The following is a 16,409-nucleotide window of genomic DNA, read 5'->3' as shown; positions in this document are numbered from 1 at the left end:
AACAAGAGAATCAAGATTTTAAAATATATTGATACTCTAATACACAGTGCAAACAGAATACAATTAAACTAGGATAAAGATAAAGTCCAGCATTTAGGTTTAAAAATAAAGGAATCAATTACAGAAGTGAGAAATGGAGGGGAAATCTGGTTTGAGAGCATTTCACGGTGCTGTACTTGATTACAAGTTTGATAATTATCATAATAACTAGCACTTACATCTTGCTTCAAGGTGTACAATGAGCTTTACATCTGTGATCTCTTTTTGTCTTTGAAACAATCCTGAGAGGTAGGTGCTGTTATGATCACCATTTTACAGATGAGGAAACTGAGACTGAGAAACATTAAGTGACTTGTCCAGAGTCACATAGTTAGTGTCTGAGATGAGATTTGAACTTCGGTCTTTCTGACTTCAAGTCCAAGACTTGACCACTTTGTTCCTCTATGTGAATGAATATTGCAATACATTTGCTTTAAAAAAGTAGATGATGTAGTACTATTTTAATAGCTACATGATGCCCAAGTCCAACACTGACAAACTATACAGTACCTAGAAGGGAACAACAGAAGAGCTTGGAAAAGAGAAGACTTAGAGGAAGGATGTGATCACTGCAATTAAGATAATCAAATGGCTATCATGTGCAAGTGGGAGTAGATTTGTTTTATGGGACTCTGGAGGAATTGATGGGTAGAAGCTATGAGTAGATAGCACAATATAAATAAAACTTTTCTATCAATTAGGGATGTCCACCAATAAATTGGACTACCTCCTTAATTCCAGTGCCTTCCTTATGTTGATTATTTCCAGTTTATCCTTCATGTGGCTTGTTTGAATGTAGTTGTTAGCAGGGCATCTCCTCCACTAGACTGTGAGGTCCTTTAGAGTAGAAACTATCTTTTGTTTTTCTTTATATCTCCAGCATTTAAGCCCAGTACCTGGCCATTAGTTGGAACTTAATAAATGTTTATTGACTACCTCATAAAGTAATGAGTTTCTAGTCACTGAGCTCAAATAGAGGCTGTATACTGCAAAAGAAAGTTGTACAAAGGATTTCTTTTTTGAATTGTAAGAATGGCATGGTTTAGAAAAACTTTCCAGTATGCTTAATATTTCTCTTCAATCCCGGAGAGTGCTAGTTTGGATTGATATGAGAAAGGAAGCATACATACTGTCCAGCCCAATGGATTCAAAAGAAGTTCATGGTTGAGTTGATATGCCTGACGAGACTGGGGCTATGTGAACAATGAAGCACTAGCCATATCCATCAGTATAACAGGAAGAGAATATAACATGGCACCTTATAAAATGCCTGGAAAGTTTTCTTAGGGTGATCCCATGGTGCTGGGGCTGAAGGAAAGAGATAAATTGAGTGGAGACTGGTAATCTGAGCATCTCTACTAGAGTGGAAACCAAAAGAGAGATAAGGAGTAGAAACTGGTATATTATCAGTAGCTACCGAATGGTTAACATTTATATAGTACGTTAAAGTTTACAAAGTGCTATGTAATGGGAAAGTTTCTAGAGACAAAGTAAATGGAAGTTCTAGGATCACTGAGATGTTATTAGCTTCCGCCCTGAAATGACAAGGGTCTGAGACTTTAGTTCACCGTCTCATTTTTAAAAGATCACAGTATCTTTAATTAATGCCTGCTAAACAGTATAAAATCATTTATCTAAGGACAAATCCTACCATGTAAAACAAATAAAATAGTCCCTCTTGAAATGAAAGTATTTTACTATTTTATTATTGTTTAATATTTAGAGCAAAAAGTCAAAGAAAGAAGAGAAAATTTCATTGTTTGGGAAAGATGGCTCAATGTTAACAGACAACAGGGAGAGCAGAGCTTTCTTTCAAGGAATGGATCTTCTCCAACTAAGGAACTCTCCAAATCTTCCCTTTCCAGGTATAGAAAATTAAAAAAAATAGAAAAAAAGTTAACAAATGCCAGGCATTTTCAGGAAACCTTTGCTAGCTTTGCCACTTGTTGGAAATTGTCGTCTCTATTCCTTATCCTCTAGAACATACAAAGAAAAGCACTTATTTTCCTGTATACCTTTCCCCTATTTCCAGTTCTGTCTGTATCTTCTTTTTAGAGAGAAAGAGATGAAAGCTGGTTTTAACCATAATGAAACATATGTGGCTTTGAGATTCTTGTTTTCCAACAGACTGTTAGCTTATCTCAAACATTTCATCTATTTTATCCTACTCCAGATATTTTGAAATGAAAGGTCCTTAGCAAACTTGAAGTGATTAAAAAAGGTACATTATTTCTATTACCTCCAGCATTTAAAAATGGAATGAATAAGCAGTACAGGGACCCCAGTGCAGAGACCTGGAGACTATCATAGACTGGACTGGGATGATGCTTATGTGCACATGTCAATAACATCTCAGCATCAAAGGTTCTTAGAGGTTTTGCCCAGGGGATCTTCAGATTTAATATGCCCTTCTCTCATTTGGGTCGCCATCTGCTCCCCAAGTGTTCACCAAACTTGTGGCAGTAGTAGCTGCACATCGTTTAAAGGAGAAAAAAAATAGGGCCTGACAGCAATCCCTTATTTAGACAAACAGCTTGTCTGGGGACCCTCCCTCTGGGAAACTCAGCTTGTAATTAATCAGACACTGGAACTGTCTCATTCTGTCAAAGTGAGTAAATCCCAAAGCCTTCCTTCTTTTAGTCAACAACCTGTGTAACTTGGAGGTTTCAGCAAAGCAGTTTGAGGGCAAGATCATAACATCATGAACTATGTCAATTCTAGATTCATGGTCTCTGACTGATCTCCCTGGGGCATTTGTCCTAAATAATCTTGATTATTCTCCTTGGTTGGTCCTGGCCACTGCTTGGCCCAATACAGAATTCATACTTCTCTTAGCCCCAAGACATAACCAACAGCTGGATCACAGAACAGCTTTGGTTGTGTGATGGATTTAGATCTAGCTTTTTTTTTGGTCCTTTTACACTATACCATGGCAGACTTGTTTGAAATGTATAAAAAGAAAAGAAGAATATCCTGGATAATCCAAATAAAATGGGTCTCAGGAGTGAGCATCACAAAAAGGAATGCAATATGATGTTATCACGATTGTAAAGGATACAAACATATAAAGCGACCCCCTAGACGTACGTTATAAATCCCCTCAATGTCACATGACATTCCAACATACTCTTGCATTGAAATGTGGAAAAAATATGTTCATAAAAGAGGATGAAAGGAACACTATTGGAATTTCACCAAGGTTTCTATCTATCTTTCCATCCATCCATCCATCCATCCTTCCATTTATCTATCTATCTATCTATCTATCTATCTATCTATCTATCTATCTATCTATCCATTTAATTTGTTTGTTCATTACTAAGAAGTGAAATCCTGATAGAAACTTTGCCCTAATGGGTTTCTTATAAATTATTAAGAATGAGCTCAGAGATTCTCCTCACCAATACTAGCGCACTCCATGGTGTGATTGTTAGCTTCCAACCCTTCAGGGCAGGTGTCAAGGCACTTTCCAAGGTGTAAGTAAAATCCATTTTTACACTTTGTGCAGAAATTTTTGTTGAAGCAGGTATCACAGTCAGCTTTGCATTCTGAAATAGAAGAAGATAAAACCATATTAAGTTTTTATGATCCTCACTCATTATTGTGAGCCCAATTTGCATTGTAGGAACTGAAGCTATATGTAAACATTAAACCAAGTATTTTGAGATCCAAATGATTTTGACCAAAATTAATGACTGATTTCTATATGATCAAAAAGACTGGTCATACAGTTCATACATATCTGTCTTTAAGGTAGCCTTAAACATCAAAGTTACTGGTTTGTTAAATATCCTTTTCTTTGGAGGTGAGTGAGGAAGAGAAGATTTTTAGGCATAGCTGTTTAATTGGCAGGAAAATCAGGAGACATGGCTGTCTGTGATTTATTTTAAGAAGTTAGTTAAAATGTTTTAACAGAGGTTCATAGATTTAGAACTGGAAATGACCTTATTGGCCATTTAGTACAAACTCTTAATTTTACTGTTACACAAACTGAGGACCAGAGAGATAAATGACTTGTCTGAAGGCAAACAGCAGCAAATAGCAGAGCTGGAACTCAAACCCAGATCCTCTGTCTTCAAATCCAGCACACTTTTACACTACGCTGCACTACAACCACATAGAACTAAGCAGAAATGGGTGAGAGATGAAGAAGAGATAAAATGATAATGTACCTTCCTCCCTTCTTTGCTAACAGGGTTGTGGGACTTTGGGAGTTGTTAGATTACATCATTTGTTAGTTTGCTTTTCTTTTCTTTCTTTCTTTTCTATTCTTTGTTGTAAGATATAGTTTGCTGGGAAAGAAATGGGGAATGGATATATTCAGAAATGAAGGTGATATATCAATACTTTTAAAGGAATAAACGAGAACCTTGACATGACGGTATCTTGAGGTCGGTGGCACAGGAATGCCACTAAGACAAACACAGTGAGGTCCCTTTAGCATTTCTGTGTGTAAAACAAGTGTTATGGGGTCCAGAACCAAACAATAACAATAGTTTTCTTTTCAGCATGATTCACACAGCAATCTTGTGAGCTGGGGAGTGCCACTTTTATACTTTTTTGGTGCTTGTTTGTTTTGGTCTAGACCTTTGATTTCATCATTGTAGGGAGCTCTGAGTGGGGAAACTACCTCCATGGACACAAATCAACAATTCTTTGTAACTCTAAGCCTTAGAGAGTTGCCCAGGATGCTAAAAAGTGATGAGAATTGCTTATGGACCCCCAGATTATATATGTCAGACAGAGGACTTGGAACTGACTTCCAGACAGTTCTCTTATCTATGAAGTCCCTCTATCTACTCATTGATATTTTATATTTAAGCAAACTGAGTCTTAGAGAAGTTAAATGACAAGCCACAGGGCACAGCTAGTAACAACAGGAATAAAAATCCATTGGGTCTTTACTCCAGGTTCGATGCTTTCTGCTCTAACATCCTGCCTTTCTGAATTCCCATTTGTTTTTAGTAGTGTTCCAGTGAGATTTTTTCATATATTTCATATTTTTATGTTTCATATTTATATTTCAATATTTCATATTTTTAATCTATTAACGTATAATTCTATTTACTTGGCTAAAATGAGCTTATTGGAATTTTTATCTTTTAGAAGATTAAGAACAAATACAGAATAAGTCTTTTTCCCGAAATCACAAATTAATGCATTTCAACATACATAAATCTTAGTGCTTGCTTCATTGTGCTTATGTTAACAAAAAATTCAGCCACATTTTTGTGAAGATGCCAGTAGACAAATGCGTGCATATAATTATTTTTATCTTTAGTACTCAAAAGAGCTCAAGTTCAGCATGCACCGTTCCTGAGAAATTTATGGCTGAATAAAAAAGGAAAGTTGCTGAGTTATCTATGTATTTCATGTACTTATCAAATGGAGAGTTGAAAATACACACTTGTAAACACTACCCCTCTCCAAACTCTTTCTCCCTAAGTATCTCAATTTGTCATTATAGGAATTAGACTAAACCAAACATGAAATAAATCTATTTTGTTTTGAAGCTGAAAATAAAAAAAAGGAATGTAATTTATTTCATATTTGTGGAATGTTAATACATTTTAACATTCCTTTGCATTTTTTTTTTTGCTTTCAAAGGGAACAAAACATTTCATGTTAGAAAATTGTATCCAGTTACCTCAGTATTTCAAGGGATCTATAGCATTCCTTTATAGTTTATTTCATTGTACATTTTGTTATGTTAGGTGATGACAGTTTTACAGCTAGAAGAAAAGGATGTATTCTGGATATGAATAAGAAGCAATGTTGTATAGTGGAAAATAACTAATTTGGAATTGGGATGGTTTAGGTTTAAATCCCTCTTCTGACACATATTATCTGACCCTAGAAAAGTCACTTAACCTCTTATTCCCCAGGCATCTAAGACTCAGAATTTCCGATCAGTAGCCATTCTACATTAGTAGAAGCATTTTCCTCACCTAAAAGTTCCTGACACTGGTCAATTTACCCATCTAGACTTCTCTATTTCTTCTCCCCTGAAAATATTTCATGATTAGTATGGAGAGATGAAACATTTTGGTCTGAAAATCTCCCAAGAATGAGCATTCTAAAAATCTTTCCCACAAGCAGATCATAATCACCCTAGAAATATATTCTCTCATGTTGATGGATTTCTAGATGAGCCTGGGGGATGGGGAATAACAATATGAAGAAATGTTATAAAATTATGAAAGTGAAAAGGATTGTTGTTGCTGGCAAAGATTATAGGGCTGATATTGGCTAAAAGTTAGATTTAATAGTTCTCATTATGTTCAAACTAGTTATATTCTATTAATCCAAATAACTAGTTTGTGGATTAGTTCCTTCTTATGAGTGCCTTTACATTATTGTTTTAAATGACAATGATGAATTTGGTGGGTTAGAATTCTTGTTATAGGCATGATTGGGTAAGAACTGAGGCATGTTCTGTTCTCTAAGAGAAAGAGAGAATCTGAGCTAGATAGTAAGTAGAGAATTTAATCAGAAGCAACTTGACACTTGACAGTCATTTACTTGTTGGTCCACATACCATTACTCTAAAGAAAAATCTGTCTGCTTTAGGGTTGGAACTGGTAGGGAAAAGAACAGAACAGAATGACCGGAATGATATTTTGTTGTCTGAAGCACAACTTCCAATTACTTTATCTTAAATCCCTCCTGGAGCAAAAACAAACAGACAAGAAAATGAACATGATTCTTTAATTCTTTTAAAATGTGGTGAGCTGTAGTGGTAAAGGAAAACTAGAATAGATGAGTTGAGGCTCAGGGCACTGTTCACCCAATTCAAAGAAAAATAACCATAGACTCAGATCAATTTTGCCTCATTATTATATGTATTATAAAAATGACAGATGTTTATGTAAGTAAGCAATGAAAAATTCCTATAAATGAATGCTCATTGAATTGGGTTGGATTCCCAGCCTAAAGGGAACGTGCAAATGGAGCTTGGTCTAATTCTCAGAGAAACACTATTATTTATTTCATGCTAATGCCAAAAGTGTGTTAGAGGATCTGCCAATTTGACAGAGTCCCCGAGGTGAAATGAACCGGAGGCACTTACTTGTACACTTATTTATATCTGGAGATCGTGTTCCATAGTATCCACTTGGACATGAAGAGAGACACACTCCAATCTGCTTCATGCCATTCCTCTCCAGGACAAAAAATAGCCGGGGCTTACATGACAAACATCCATTGTAATCCGAACATGTTGCACAGCCTCCTTGGCAGCCTTGACTGACGTTAGGATGCACTGAGGAAACAGATTTAGAGAAAGAAAAACAACCCTTGAGCCAGGGGTAGTCAGAGAACTGATACCTTGTGCAGAGTACCTCAGTGTCTAAATTGTATTTCACATGTTCTGAAATTAGGAGGGGACCTTTGGGGGAATGCTTTCTTGATTTGTCATTTGTTAAAATCTGTATTCTCCTTCAAGGAGCAACTCAAATGTTTCTCCCAAATGATACTTTTGCTTATCACGCCAGTGATATTCCACTGCAGAAAACACTTTTTAATTATTTTGTGTATATATGTATATGTTCCATGGACTTGCCCCTGTTACATCTATATTTTATGTTTATTTTTCTGAGTCCATGTTATCTTCTTTCTAGTGGGAAGCAAGCTTCTTTTGGACACCTGGTATCTGTATACCCAGCACATAGCATAGTGCTCTGTACATAGTAGGTGCTTTGTAAATGTTTACTGAATCATTTAATTTTTTACGACTGTGTTTTTAATGCAGAAAATTGCTTTCAAACATGTTCAAAGTCATCTTTGACCCATTTCTAGCTTGTAAAAATGTGGAATTGCAGGAAACTACACAGAACCCATGACAGTTTTGAGACTGGCCTTGTGGTGTTGTTGTCCTAGAAAAAATGTAACACATGAGTTATTTCCATAGTTTTGCATCTGTTTTCATAGGCAATTTTTTTAAGCGTGGGCATTGTTTTTGCTTGTGATTTAGCTGGCAGGTGATTAGCACCACCATACTTCCAGTCACTCAGGATTCAGCTTCAGAGACTTATTAGCTGTGTGATCCTAGGCAAGTCACTTAACTCTAGTTGCCTCCAAAGTTAAAAAAAAACAACACATTGATCCTTCATTCTCACTAACCCACATATCCACTTTCCATTTTTACCTCTACAACTGTTCTTACATACATCCCTTCCTCTCCACTTAAACAGCCTCTGGCATAGTTTAGACCCTCATACCCTCTCATCTAGACTGTTGTCTTCTCACTGGTCTAGTATATCTAGTCTCTCAAGTCTCTTTCTACTCCAATTTATCCTCTGTGGCAGTGGTGTTCAACATTGTCCAAGGGCCCATGCAGCCTGCAACACTCCACACTCTTGTGGAACCAGATTAAAATGCAATTGGGAAATATTTAATAAAATAAATAAAACCACAACAAAAAATAATGTTAATTTTTGATTTTCTAAGTCAATGTGTGTCCACACGGATCCTTATGTATAGCTGAGTAATCCTTGTTTTTATTCGTTTGACACCCCTATCTATACCACTGCCAAAGTGGTTTCCTTTTTTTTCTATTTATATCTTATTTGCTTTTAACATCATTAAAAAATTTTTTGAGTTCCAAATTTTTCCCTTTCTCCAATCCATTCCCAGTCTATGAGAAGGCAAGCAACATGATAATAATACATTGAAATCACGCAAAACAGATTTCTATGTTAGCTATGTTGCAAAATAAAAAAGAGCAAGAAAAATTAAGAAAGTGAAAAAAATTTATATTTCAATCTGCACCCAGAGTCCATCAGTTCTCTCTCTGGAGGTAGACAGCATTTTTTTATCATGAGTTCTTTAGAATTGTCCTGGATCATTACATTAATCAGAATTACTAAGACTTTCACAGTTGGTCATCTTTACAATATTTCTATTATTGTACATAATGACCTAGTTCTACTCTCTTCACTTTGGGTCATATAGGTCTCTCCAGGTTTTTCAGTTCATATAGGCCTTCTCAGGTTTTTCTGAAACTACTCCCTCACCTTGTCTTTTCTGATAGCACAATAGTATTCCATCACAATTATAGGTGACAACTTGTCCAACCATTCACCAACTAATGGGCATCCCCTTAATTTCCCATTCTTTGCCCTCACAAAAAAAGCTTCTCTAAATATTTTCATACATATAGGTTCAAAGTATTTTTCTTAAAGTTCATGTCTCCCCTTCCCCTTCCCTTGTGTAATAATCCCTGTAGGCCTTTGTCACCTTTGACATTTAAAACTCTTCACAATCTAGCCCCATCCTAACTTGCCAGTCTTTTTATTCATCCCTACTCTCCAACCACATACTGTAAGATCAAGCCATAATGACTCTGGGTGTTCCTCACACATAGTGACCCACCTCCCATCTCTGTCTTTGCACTGGCAGTCCTCTGTGCCTGAATACTCTCCCTCCTCACCTATACCACCTGAAATCCCATTTTCTTTCAAGATATCTCAAGTGCCACCCTTTATCAGAGATCTTTCCTAATCCCTTTAGCTACTAGTATTCTCCTATTCCCCTATTACCTTAAATCTGCTCTGTATGTGATCTATTGTTGTTGTCCCTATAAATGTGTAGGCCATCCCTCTCTTCCCTCTTCCCCTTTGCTTCCCCCTCCCCTTATTATATTATCTACTTGGAGATAGAACTTTTGCTTTTGTCTTTTATATCCTCAGTGCTTATCACAGTGTCTGATAAATAGCTACATTTGTTAATAAATTGATAGAAGAATTTGACTTTGATTTTCTAGGGTTAGCCAATGAAGTGCACGAGACAACAGACAATATGTTCTAATCCCATTTCCTTTCAATTAAGTTCTATTGTGCCAGGCCAGTTGATTATTTGAATCCAATGCAAAATTGTTCTAAAGACTTGGCTTTTTCATGCCCACCCTGATGCTTTTCTTGGAACATTCACCAGGGCATGTTTAATCTCTCCCAATTGCAACCTCATGTTGAGAATAAAATGTGGCATTTATTTTCCCATTTTTCCAACATAAAGCATATGTAGGAATTTGTAATAATCTACCTTGAATAGTGTAAGTTTGTGTCCTACAGGATAGTGTGCTTTTCTGGTCTTCTCTTTGATACCATGCTTTCTCATCCCCTCAGGTGAAGGTTGTGCATCCAAGAGGGTTCAGTCAGTTCCCCAAAAGGAAAAAAGCAAACTTTATCCCAGATCATCCAGGAGACTGAAAAGCTTATGCCTTCCAGGTTCCAAGCTGAAAGATGCTTGTCAGCCAGCCTGAACAAGCATACTTTTAAATACATTAATTTTTAGTGTCCATTTGACATCTTCAGTATTTTTATATAAATATGGGTTGTGTGTGTCTCTGTGCATATGGGGAAATGGAAGGTTGAATTGGTTGAATTTAAAAGTTATTTCCTGTCTCTGTTGTCTTCTGTTATCTTAAGTGGCTTCTTTTCCCCAGTGTTGTATTCTTTAAAATATAATGTCAATTCTTGTCATACTCTTATCTGGAATTCCAAAGGAAAAAGTCTTCCTCTTTGTAAAGCACAGGTTTTGTGTATAATCCAATCAATTCTGGAACTCCTATCCAGGAACTGAACTATCTCGTTTGGTGAGTGAGTACAAACACACCAGGACAACTCTATGTGTAAACAGCTCCAGACAGTATCCTGCTTCATCTCTCATCCAATTACCCCACTCTGTCTCAGGCAGTACAGTCGTCTCCCCCAAGTTCTTGTTCTAAGCACAGCAATCAATACCATGCCATTATTTCTTCCCAAAGGGCATACCACTGACCCCATGCATTTATTCACCATTCCTGTGACTTCTTAGGTGAAAACTGCATTCTTTGACTTCCATTCCCTCATATATATATTATCTCCCTTATTAGACTATAGGGTCATTGAGGGTAGCAACAGTCTCACTATTTCTAGTCCTAGCCCTCAGCATAGTGCCTGACACATAGTAAGTGGTTTTTTCTTCATTCATTCATTCACTTATTCATTTGTTTGAATCTACTATAATTTTAGACTTGCAGACTGTTAGAACTAGAAGGAACCAAGAATCTACTTTGCTCAATTTTTTATTTCATTTTACAGATGAGAATATTGAAGCTCAATAAGGTGAAGTGAGCTATAGCTTTATCTGTATCTATATCTGTATCTAAAATCTATTAATGCATTTAATGATAAATACCTGAAGGGCTTATGATTTCATCAGTATAAGGCATTCTCTTCACTAACAGTAACTTTGCAGATGCACATAGAGGTGAAATGACTTGTCCAGGGTCACACACACACAGCAAATAAGTGTCAAAGGCAGGATTTGAACTCAGGTCTTCCTGATTCCAGACCTAGCCAATATTAACACTACACTCTGCTCCCTTCATTAGTGACAGATAAACCATTCTTTTGTGCCACCACCAAAGTCTCACTCTGACACCTCACTATAGAATTGGGGGTGGCTAGATGGTGCAGTAGGGTCTGGAGTCAGGAAGACTTGAGTTCAAATACAGCCTTAGATACTTACTAGCTGTGTGACCTAATTCACCTTAGTTTCCTCATCTGTAAAATGGGATCATATTAATAATAATAGCACCTACCTCATGGAGTTACTGTGGAGATCAAATGAGATAACAAATATAAAATACTTAGCACAGTGCCTGGCACACAGTAAATGTTATACAAACATTAGTTATTGTTATTATTATATTGAAGTTAATACCAGTGGCATGAGAGGTTTGTCAGACTCTATGATTCTGGGAAGGTTTTGAGTATGAGTCCAGGATCCATACTCAAATACTCTATACTAAGGGATGAGTATTTCTGAGAGCCAGTCTTCAATAAATCAATAAATCAAATAATAAGCACATATTAAGCACCTGCCACATACTAGGCACTGTGCTAAGTGCTGGGATACAGAAAGAGGCAAAAGATAGTCTCTGGACTTAAGGAGCTTGCATTCTAATGGGGGGACAAAATGCAAACAAATATGTACGAAGTAAGCTATATACAGAATAAATATGAAATAATTAACAGAGGGAAGGCAAAACAATTAAAATAAAGAGGGAAGTATGGAAAAGGCTTCCTCTAAAAGACAGGATTTTGGTTGGGACTCAAAGGAGACCAGGGAAATCAAAGGGTCAAGTTGAAGACAGAGAGCACTCCAGGTTTGGAGGAATAGCCAGAGAAAATGCCCAGAGCCGAGATGGAGCATCTTGTTTTCAGAACAGACAGGAGGACAGTGTCACATGACAGGGAGTAATGAAAAAGACTGGTAAAGTAGGAGGGGATTAGGTTATGAAGGGCTTTGAAAGCCAAACAGAGCATTTTACATTTGATCTTGTTGGTGTTGAAGTTTAACGTGTGTGTGTGTGTGTGTGTGTGTGTGTGTGTGTGTGTGTGGCATGGTTGTACCTATGCCTTTGGACAATCATTTTGGTGGCTTAACAGAAGATGGAATGGAGATATCTAAGGCAGGCAGATTCACCAGCAGTGGGTTATTATTACAATAATCCAAATACAAGGTGATGAGGGCCTCCCCTAGAGTGGTGGCAGTGTGAGGGGAGAGAAGGGGGCATATTCAAGAGAAGAGGACATAGTCTAGAGAAGTTGCAAGGGTGAAATCGATATGCCTTGGTGAGAGCTTGGACATGGAGAGTGAGATATAAGTAAGAATTGAAGATGGCATCTTGATTATGAATCTGAGGGTCTGGGAGGATAGTAGTGTCTTCTACAGTAATAGATATCTACTATAAAGAGACTCCTTTCCATTGCTATCATATATTGGTCAATGAAAATGGTTTCAGTGACAGACTTACTCATGGCTCAATGCTTCACCCTTATTACAAATGTCTTTTCAAATAATTCTGGTGACTTAGTTTACAATGGACACATATCCTTCTAGACTTACTGAGGAACAGAAGCAATGAGACTGAGAAGTGTGATCACAAGGGAGCATGGTTTAGATGTAGAGAGGTCATTCAGTTGACCAGCATCCTCTGCTTGGAGGGAAAAAAAACCCTGAAAAAACCACAGGAACCACAAGCAGCTCATTCTCATTCCAAGAAGTTTTGTAAATAAACTGAGGAAATCTTTTTCTTTTTTTCTTCTTTTTGAATCAGACTGGATAAAGAGGAAGAAAGGAAATCTTTTTCCTGTACATAAATTCATAGAATTTTGGAACTGAAAAGACCTTGGCAATTATCTAGTACAATATATGGCAAGCAGCTAGGCAGTAAGGTAGATTGAGCTCTGGGCCTGGAGTCAGGGAAACCTGGGTTCAAACCTGAGGCCAGATACTTTCTAACTATGTGACCCTGGACAAGTCACCTAAGCTATTAGCCTCAGTTTCCCCAACAGTAAAATGAAGTTGATAATAATAGGGTTGTTGTGAGGATCAAACAAGATATTTGTAAAGTACCTAGCATGGTTTTTTGCATATAGTAGATGCAATATAGATATTCTCTTTCCCCTCTTCCATTAGCCTCATTTTTATGGAGGAAGGAACTGAGACCCAAAGTAGATGCTCCATTGTTATGAATGATGGAAGGGGATGGGATGGCAACAGTAAGAGAATAGGATGTTTAACTACCTAAGGGTCTAAGAGAATTGGAAGTGAATATTGCTTGTCAAGTAATAGGGTTATTTTTCATGACAGGACCTCAGGGTTAAAGACTTCAGAGAAAATGAAGCAGGAGCCCCAGAAATGCATATGGGGCATTAGGAAGATTGCTGAACTGGGAATTAAAACCTCTGAATTCTGGTTCCAGCTCTGCTGCTAGCCAGTTGTGTTAAGGGGGGGCAAGATGTTTGCCCTCTCTGAGTCTCATCATCTAAAGTAAGGAAAGACAATGATTTAATGGAATCTCAGCTTTGGAAGGGACCTCACAGGTCAATTCCAACTCATACCTGAACAAGAATTCCCTTATAATAAACCTGACAAGCAATTCTCCAGACTTAACTTCATGACTCCCCCAGGATAGGGGAACCCATTAGCTGCCAAGGGAGTCTATTCTAGTTTGGGATATCATCAATTGTTAGAAAGTTTATCTTTACATCAAGACTTGCTTTGCCTTTTTTCAGTTCCCATGTATTGCTTCTAGGTTTGTCCTCTGGGGCAAGAAGAATGAGTCTGCCCTTTCACTCACATGACAGCATGACATACTTGAAAACAGCAATCATATCCCTCAACACTCAAATCTCTTTTGGCTAAATATTTCTGGTTCCTTTAACCAATCCTTATATGGTGTGAACTCCAGACCCATCCTGGTTGCTCCTTTCTAGATGGTCTTTAGCTTATTAGAGTTGTTCCTAAAATGCAATACCTAGAAGTGAATAAATTATTTCAGATGTGCCCTGGCCAGGGCACTTTATAGAGGGATCATCACCTCCCATTACTTTCCTAATATAGTTATTAGCTTTTGTGGCTACCATTTCATACCATTGACTTATATTAAGCTTGCGGTCTGTTAAGACCCCCTAATCCTTTCCAGATAAACTGCTGTGAAGTTTGTTTTTTTAACTCAACTGTCCCATCCAGGTTTCTGATTGTATTCTTTGATTCTGGGTCAGAGTTCAATGTCTTCGTATTGCAGAACTTTGGCTGCTAAGTGAGCATATGAAGTTTGGAAAATACAATCGTGATGTTAAGTATCCAAAAAGATTTTCCAGTCATAATAATTGAACTATAATATCATCAGCCTTATAAATAATCATGGGTTCATATGTAGAGAGCTTAATGACATTTTCCATAATATTTCTTTAAATTTTTAAAAAATTATGTTAGAAAATTCAGCCAGGGAAAAATTTGTTCATAATATCAACAAACAATACTCATCAAAGATATTAGCTCATTATACATTTTCTAACCCCATTTTGCCTAAAAATGTTCCCCTGATAGAGAGGTGTGTATTAATCATGTATTTGTCTGAACCTAATTCCATTAATGTAGTGAACACTGCAACTCATCCATGAATGACTTCCTATCCTCTATAATTTATTCATCTTCTTCCATAAATTTTCCACAAAAGATTTATCCAACATGTTGGAAGCTTCTTTCTCATGTGAACACATGTATATTTATAAGCACAGATAAGTATATTATTGAGACAAAACATGGTATAGTGCATGTAGAGATGATCTACAAGTTAGGATAACCTGGTTCACATCCTACCCTTCACAATGTCTTCTCTAAATCAAAACTTTGGGGCAGCTAGGTGGCACAGTAGATAGAATACCAGCTCTAGAGTGAGAAGTACCTGAGTTCAAATCTGACCTCAGATACTTGATACTTAGCAGCTGTGTGACCCTGGGCAAGCCACTCAATCCTCATTGTCTTGCTGCCCCTCTCCCCATCAGAATTTTGATTTGAATTAAAAGGAAGGGTAGTTCTAAAGGCTGAGTGGCACAATACACATAATACATGGAAATCTGGCCTTGGAGTCAATAAAACATGAGTTCAAGTTCTGAGACACATATTTAGATACACACACACCGCACTGGTCAAGTCACTTAAGATATCCGGCTTCTAGGCTACTTATTAAGGCAATAATTTGCAGAGAAGGTGCTCACCTACAACGATAGAGCTTCTTTTACCAGGAAATTCATTATTTCAGTCAAATCACAGACCTAGTCCCAGATCCTCTGTCTATAAGCATATTCTCTCATATATAGTCACATATAATTCCATATAAACATCCTACCTTGTTCTCTCAAGTTTGTTTCTATTAGTGGGAAAAGATTTTTAAAAATGCTAATGATTATAGACTACGGAAATATATGGGGATGTTAATTTACTAAATCTCAACAAAACAGTGTTCTCGGATTTTTAACAGAGCGTTGCAATTGTATTATTTAGAGAATTATTATTGCTAGTAAAATGTTGGGATTGTTACCCATCTGGAATTGTTTATATGCAGTCCTGACCCAGAAACAAGGGAATAGACGGAATGACCTTTTAAGGTCCTTTTCTACCTTAAGGTTCTATGAGCCCTTGGTTTGGAGATCTTAGAGGTCATAACTGTGTATCATACAGATTGCTCACTTGCAGGCTGTACAAGGATCACTCAGATTAGGCTTAGTATTACACAACTAGACATTCTAAATTTCCCACACTTTCCTTTGAGGCCAGACTTTCTGCTTTATTTTATTTTATTTTTTTAAATCAGAAACCACAGGAAACAGCTGGCCCAGATGATTTCTGAAGGCCCTTTGCTCTAAAATGCTATGGCTCTTACTTCAGTACTTCCTAGCCCTGTGATTTTGTCTGCATGGGCATATACAACTCTGCTCCCTCACCACTCCCGACACACAGTGCTCCCCTGGACAACTTTGTGGGCTCTGCTTGAGAGCTGTTGAAGTTAAATAATCACTTTGTTTAGTGATTAT

General features: G+C 37.1%; 1 protein-coding gene across 1 annotated transcript in view; it reads right to left on the bottom strand.

Annotated features, from left to right (window-relative positions):
* The window catches only part of RSPO3 (R-spondin 3), a 111,631-nt gene that overhangs the window by 59,698 nt on the left and 35,524 nt on the right, over window positions 1-16,409 (bottom strand). The window contains exons 2-3 of the mRNA XM_072643238.1: window positions 7,109-7,300; window positions 3,441-3,587 (exon numbers count right to left, since the gene is read on the bottom strand). Coding sequence (XP_072499339.1) covers window positions 3,441-3,587; window positions 7,109-7,300 — 339 coding nt within the window. The remainder of the gene's footprint in view (window positions 1-3,440; window positions 3,588-7,108; window positions 7,301-16,409) is intronic.

This window comes from Notamacropus eugenii, chromosome 2, assembly GCF_028372415.1.
Source record: "Notamacropus eugenii isolate mMacEug1 chromosome 2, mMacEug1.pri_v2, whole genome shotgun sequence".
NCBI lineage: Eukaryota > Metazoa > Chordata > Mammalia > Diprotodontia > Macropodidae > Notamacropus > Notamacropus eugenii.
The sequence above is the reverse complement of the archived record's forward strand: the minus strand, read 5'-3'. Positions and strand labels throughout refer to the sequence as shown.